At 34.8% G+C, this 7339-nt stretch overlaps 1 protein-coding gene across 1 annotated transcript; it reads left to right on the top strand.

Annotated features, from left to right (window-relative positions):
* Positions 1–513: 513 nt before the first annotated feature.
* Positions 514–6673, top strand: LOC112503783 (COP9 signalosome complex subunit 1). Its single transcript, XM_025107781.1, has 6 exons — positions 514–986; positions 2238–2558; positions 3824–3940; positions 4039–4124; positions 4447–4681; positions 6206–6673. Exons 1-6 carry the CDS (start codon positions 582–584, stop codon positions 6380–6382), a joined length of 1341 nt encoding a protein of 446 aa, XP_024963549.1. The 5' UTR covers positions 514–581; the 3' UTR covers positions 6383–6673.
* The last annotated feature ends 666 nt before the right edge of the window (positions 6674–7339 follow it).

Raw genomic sequence — 7339 nt, 5'->3', positions numbered from 1 at the left:
TTTGGTAGTTTCGTGGGACCGAGACCGGTTATGGGACCGGACCGAAAATTCAAATAATTTTATAAATAAATGTATTTTCAAATAATTTTATAATGTATTTTTATAAGACAACATAATTTTAATTATATTAAAACGTATTTTTAAAGTGTATTTGAGTGACTCAATTGTAAATTTTATAATGTATTAAAAATATATATCATTAAAAAAATAAAAAAAATCTTATTTTTTAATGCCGAGACCGACGGCCTATAACTGATAATGAAGTACTTTGACCGGTCCTACCATTTTCGACCGGAACCGATAATGAGAAAGTTTCGGACGGATTAGGCCCGACCGGGGACTGGTTTTTGGCCATAACATACTCCAAACTCCAAAGTTGGAAAAGATATCGGCTTTAAAACACTAAATTTGGTGGGCCATTAATCCATCTAAAAACTAAAGTTAGCCCAAGAAGTTAAACGGCATCGTTTGAAGGCCTGTAGAGATCAGTCTACTCTACACAGAGTTCTCGACGGGGCAACAGACGACAGAAAGCTTAGAAACGAAACCTCTTCTTGTAACGAAACCCTACGAGTGCGATTATGGAGACAGAGGAGGAAGCATATGGACAGATGACCGATGAGATCTACTCGAACGGCGGCGACGGTGAAGCGTTGTCGCAGCAGCAGCAACGGAGACCGATTATCAGTGGCGAGCAACTCGATATTGAGGCTTACGCCGCCTTATACACCGATCGTACTAAAATTTCGAGGTTGATATTTATCGCCGACAAATGTGATAATGTTTCGATGCAGTTAGAGGCGCTTCGAATGGCGTATGACGAGATTAAGAAGGGAGAGAATACGCAGTTATTTAGGGAAGTTGTTCAGAAAATCGATGGACGATTAGGTCCGAATTACGGTCCAGATTCGGGTTGGATGGATGCGGTGGATCGTAGGGCTGAGCAGAGGAAGGAGAAGCTCGAGAATGAGCTTAATGCTTACAGGGTAAGATATTGTTTATAGCTATCAAAGTTGATGGTTTATTATTTTTAATCGTATGTGTTTTGGTTATCGACAATTCAATATTGCTGAAGGTTTATGCTTGGATTTTGCCAGTCTAGGATTTGGTACTTCTCAGGTAACATTTTTAGGAGTTTTGGTGCCATCTTAGTTCCTATTTTGAAGGAAAAGAATCAGAAACCTTGTTTTTCTAGTGCATTCAAAGTGTGAACTTTTTCTAGCACTATCAGATTTTGGACTTTTTAATTTAAAAAAACAAATTAAATATAGGATTATACGGTTTTAGTAAGTCGTATGATAAAACTGGAAACTGTTGATGGTTTGATTGTTATATGTAATCATGGAGCTGAGGGGCTAGTGAAGTTGTAAAAAAGGTACAAGTTAATGAATTTCAGCAAGTATATGCATCAATGCATATTTACTTGTATACATAGTAGGTAAGTAATGATGAATATAGACTAAGGTATAGTGTCGCTACCAGATAAGGCTCTTTCATGCTTTGGGGTAACCAGCCATCTGAAGATTGTGGAAGATAGGAGGCACAATACAATATTGTTTGGATGGTGAGGAAACCAGTTTCTTATGGATGGTTTATATTTGTAAAGAAGGTTGCTTTGTTTGAAAAATTGCAACCCTAAATAGAGATTGCAACAACTTCTTGTTTGATAGAAACCATTATGCCTAAATAGAGGATGTAATCGTTGTATGATAGAAATCATGACCCCAAAATAAAGGATGTATTTTTTGTTGTTTGATAAAGATTTAACCCCTAGAGTCAAGACAGTGCTATTGAAGCAACTTTTATTTATTATATTTTGATTAAAGAAATGCTCCTAGATGAGATGGAAAAAAGTAGGCTAAAATCATAGGTTCAACCTTTTATTTTATCAGTTATACTGTGTATTGGAGAAGCTTTTTATGCTGCTATACATTTCTTATTAAGAGAAATTAAACACATAATGTTGGGTATCACATGTGACATCATTCTTGTACACACCTTTATTTATCCCAGTCACTTGATCTTTTACATGTAACATAGATGCACCAACTGGTAAGTGGTAGAACTCAATTATTTCAATGCGGTTAGATATCTTTGATTCTACGGTAGATTATGATTATCCAGTAACAAAATACGTCTTTTGATGGTTGACATGCTTGAAGATGTCTTTGGTAATTGGGATTTTCAGTGAACATGTGTTACTGCATGCCATTTGCTAATTTTTTCTTTTGGTACAGACAAATTTGATTAAAGAGAGCATAAGAATGGGATACAATGACTTCGGAGAATTCTATTATACTCATGGTGCACTTGGGGATGCGTTTAAGAATTATGTGCGCACCCGTGACTATTGCACTACTGCAAAGCACATCATACACATGTGTTTGAACGCAATTTTGGTCAGCATTGAGATGGGGCAGTTTGCACATGTTACAAGCTATGTCAGTAAAGCAGAACAAAACAAAAATGACCTGGATCCCATCACAATTGCAAAATTACAGTGTGCTGCTGGACTGGCTCATTTGGAGGCAAAGAAGTACAAGCATGCTGCTCGGAAGGTTTTCTTTATTTATTACTACTATTTGATTTCAGTAATTATAATGCTGCATGAACATTTACCCTTTTGGTCATTGGATGAAATAACCAGAGGAGGCTATCACTATGAACTGTAGTTTATAATCTTTCTTGGATGAGGGTGATTCCATTATTTAAGGAGAAACTAAGGGCCTATTTGCCAAATGCTTACCAGATAAGCGCTTACTAGCAAGAGACATCAGCCTCACTTATCTTATCGTGTAATATTCTCGGCCATCAAAATGGATTTTTGGTAAGCGTCTCAAACCTGGTAAGCTTCTTACTGGGTAAGAGTTTCTCCTTCACTTACCGGGTAAGACTCTCGCTCCTTGTTATGCCTCTTATCAGGTAAGATTCTCAGTCCTGCTCAATCGGTAAGGTAAGTGATATCGATAAGCACCTACTCGGTAAGTGTAGAGTAAACGGCCTTAAATGTACTTAATTTACAACAGTAACAACACATGCTGATTAGACCAATACCAATGTTCATCTTCAAGTTTATATGAGCGTTTCTTTACATTTCCAGCTTCTTTTTCTGGTAAATAAACAATTGGCTCTAAAGCTTGATCTTCTAGGGCCCAGTCGGTTTGCTGGATTTGGAATTGAATTCCATTCCAATCCTGTATTTGGTTTGAAGGAGAGTTTGGATTTGAAATCCCACAACTGACGGATTTAGAAATCCCTTGGACATGGCTGTCATTTCAAATCCAAATCTCATGGATTTTTAATTGTTTTCATCTCATCTTTACCCTGCCTCTTTCATCAAACCTGCCCTAATTTCTCATCACCTCCAAACAAACAAATTATTTATAACACAAACATATATTTACAAAAAATTAAAATCCATTCCAAATCCTACAAACCAAACACATTAAAAACTCCAAATTCTCTACAAAATCCCAATCCCTCAAAGACATTTTGTCAAATCAAAACGGCCATGACTTTCTTTGTAGCGGACTTGATGATCAATGACTTTTCATGCTTATTTTACTCTAGAATAATCCAACTAGCAATCAAGGTGCTGTGGTTGTCAATTAGTCCTCTCTCTTCCTCTCTCACCTTTTGCTCCAATTAGGCCACAGTATCCTTAATGCTGGGACATCTAAGACTTAGCATTTTGAGCAAAAGAGACCACCGTGTTAGTTGATTAATCGTAGAAGGGATGAATTGTTTGTTTCATTTATTTAGTTATATTATGTTATTTATCATCATCTAGATTTCACATATAACCTCATTGGTGTTTTTGCAGTTTTTGGAAACAGCTCCAGAATTGGGGAACAACTACTCAGAAGTTATTGCTGCTCAAGATGTTGCAACATATGGTGGACTTTGTGCACTTGCGAGTTTTGACCGTGCAGAGCTAAAGGCATTTCTATCTTTTATAGTTTATTATGTTATCATTTGTCTAATTGATGGTGTTACATACCTGATATATAAGTCTAATTGAATACTCTTGATTGGCAGGCAAAAGTAATAGACAATATCAACTTCCGTAATTTCTTAGAGTTGGTGCCTGAAGTGAGGGAGCTTATCCATGATTTTTATTCAAGGTATATTAATTTATTGTTCTTTTGGAAGATCTGGGTTTCCCGTTGTGGCTCCTCTAACTTTTCATGTCTATTAGATATACAAAAAGATCCCAAAGACGTGCTGTTAATATTGATACTATGATGTATATTCTTTATATGTAGCTTTTTTCCACAAAAATGGCATAGGTTTTGGAAACCAATAGAAGAGTTGTTTAAGGAATGGTTAATATATCTTTTCTATTTTCCCAATGTTGTGAAGGCATCAACTTAAGATTGCGGTGCTTCAACAATTTCTTTGTTTTTTCCTCTGTATTGAAGGGATTGTTTTTCCTTGTTGATGCAGCCACTATGCTTCATGTTTGGACTACCTTGGGAATCTTAAAGCGAACCTGCTACTCGACATCCATTTGCATGACCATGTGGAGATGCTGTATACTCAAATCCGTAACAAAGCCCTCATCCAGTACACTCATCCGTTTGTTTCTGTTGATCTGAACATGATGGCAAACGCTTTCAAAACCACTGTAGCAGGGCTACAAAAAGAACTCGAGGCTTTAATTACCGACAATCAAATACAGGTACTCTTCTTAGCATGTCAAACAACATCGTAAATTATAAGCAAATCATTTTTTGTCACAGCAAATTCACATCTAGCATGTTCAACAAAGCTTCCTCACAATTAGTGGTAATAAATTAGCTTCTTCCCCTGTTAGAAAACTTCTGAAAGATTTATGCTAGTGTTCATTTAGGAATTATATTTGGACATCTATATAAATGTCCATGTATTGAGAGGCCTATGGTCTGATGGCATCAACTACCTAACCCTTTAGGAACAATAATCAGTTAAATCACACACAAAAATAGTTGCAGACCCGTATCTACAATTGTTGTAGGATTCTTGGTATATTTTTTGAATTTGGTAGTACGTCAAAGACAATCAGCATGGTTCCTTCTATGGTAAGAGTTCGGACAGAAGTAACCAACATTCTTTTGAAAATGCGAAAAGTAGAACTACAGTTTGCAAATATGGACATTTTGGATAAGTTAGGGAAATGTAAATGTAAAAAAATTATTGTATTCAATATATTTTGTCCGCATGTGTTTTTTCTTGCACTTAAAAATGATTGCATATTTGTAACAAAAAACCAAGTATGATGATTAGAAAACTGAATCACTCCATAAAATAGCTATCTTACTTGTACAAATCTTCAAGAGATCTCCTTCTAAAAATCCTTCAAGAGAGCTCCCTTAAAAAAACCTTCAAGAGAGCTCTGATGGTAGAAACAATGAGAATCCAGGAAATAAGTTGTTTAGACAATATCAGATTATCGGCAAGATCTGTGTATATCCTACCCCTAACCCTACATTGTGTTATATAATGGACTTGCTTGTGTTGATTTTGTTGTGCACACACACATAATATGTATATATATATGTATGTATATATGTGTGTGTGTATATATAGGGGCTTAATCATTTGATAACTCCGATAACCATTAGATCTTTTATCTTGAGATATTGTTTCACATGAATTTTTTCGTGTTGATGAACATATATTTGTTTCATAGCGTTTGCTTCAAGTGTACACAGTTCACAATGTGAAACCTTTTTACGTGTAACTTTTGTTTCACAAACAAGTTAAAAAGGTTCACATTATGAAACAAATATATGTTAATCAATGTTACGAATCCTACTCTTAGATGTAACAAAATTCTATGAAATAGCACATAATGCATTAGTTCTCAAGGTTATCACAATTTCATAGTTCTCAAAAGAAGCCCCCCTATATATATATATATATATATATATATATATATATATATATATATATTGCGAGGTTCAAATAAGAAGAAATATCGTGAGAGGTAAGAAGTGAAGGTTCATATGATATGTGAATCATTAAAAAAAAATCTATTTGAAGACGCATATGTGAACCCAAATGAATAATCTGTAACGTCGGCGGTTAACATATGCATATTCAAATAGATTTCCCCCGATTTTCCCAATGATTCACATATGATATTTAGCCTTCTTATTTGAACGGACCCCTAGCAACAAAATATTGAGCTTACATACTAATCCATCGAGCCTTGTTCTTGCAGGCCAGAATCGACTCACACAACAAAATTCTGTACGCTCGGCATGCAGATCAAAGGAAAGCTACTTTCCAGCGAGTTTTGCAGACTGGGGTGGAGTTCGATCGAGATGTTAGGGCCATGTTGCTGAGGGCAAATCTTATCAAACATGATTATAACCTCAAGGCATCAAGGAAGATTTAAATCCCATAAATTGCAAACAGAGCTCATATTTTTATTGGGAATATGAAGCAAAATGCAAATTTATGGTGTTTGGTTTTTAGGGTTCTTGTTATTGGTCATGTTAATGTTGTAAAAAAAACCCAAGAGAGGTATTTTAGGGTTCTTGGATGGACTTATGTATTGCATGATCTTAGGAAGAGTTCTGTTTATATGATTAAATTGAATTTACATTATATTCGGGTCAAACTCGCCCGACCCGTTTTAACACGCACAAAAATATTATTGGTTTGATCTTTAATTCGTTTTCAATCATTATCCGACCCGTCTATTTTACTTTGTTTATTAAGGGATTGTTTGATAATTGCTGAATGGTTTGGTACAGAATGATTAAGAGGTTTTTATGATATAATGCAAAATGAAATATAATTGTTTGATAATTGTGTACAATGAAATTAAGGCTCTTAATGGTTAAGGGATATCCATGATACAAAATCATTCAGAGGGTTTTATAACCATTAAAAGGGAGATTTTTTTTTGCCAAACAAGATTCACAATTTTAACGATTCAGAGGTTGCCTCTTAATGGAATTATTAAGAAGTAAACAAACAACCTCTACAACAGAAAAAGTTTTATAAATCAAATTAATGTTATCTATATTTCTTGTAGGATTCTCAAGAAATATTTGATTTCTTTAAGAAGCAGAGGATATTTGGGTTTATTGGTCAACTATTTGAGTTCTTTTAGATTGGTTAAGGTTTATATGACTGTTAATTTCATATCCCAAGAGGCCAAGAGTAAGTGAAATATGTATGAACTAAAAATGCATATGAACTGGCTTAGATAACTCTCGTTATAAAAAATGTGAGTGATATGATTATAAAAACATGTGAATCGTATATATTTTCTTTTACAATCATATAATTACGTTGTTTCATTCAATCGTAAACTTGTTACGTTACATTACAAGAAAAACGAACA

The sequence above is a fragment of the Cynara cardunculus genome, unplaced genomic scaffold, assembly GCF_001531365.2.
Source record: "Cynara cardunculus var. scolymus isolate 2C unplaced genomic scaffold, CcrdV1 Un_Scaffold_3805, whole genome shotgun sequence".
NCBI lineage: Eukaryota > Viridiplantae > Streptophyta > Magnoliopsida > Asterales > Asteraceae > Cynara > Cynara cardunculus.
Note: the sequence above shows the minus strand (reverse complement) of the source record. Positions and strands in the feature narration are given on the sequence as shown.

Coding starts and splice junctions, on each gene's coding strand:
- LOC112503783 (XM_025107781.1), top strand. CDS start 582: ATGGAGACAGAGGAGGAAGCATATGGACAGATGACCGATGAGATCTAC. Junction 2,559..3,823: donor ACAAGCATGCTGCTCGGAAG/GTTTTCTTTATT, acceptor GTGTTTTTGCAG/TTTTTGGAAACAGCTCCAGA. Junction 4,125..4,446: donor ATCCATGATTTTTATTCAAG/GTATATTAATTT, acceptor TTGTTGATGCAG/CCACTATGCTTCATGTTTGG.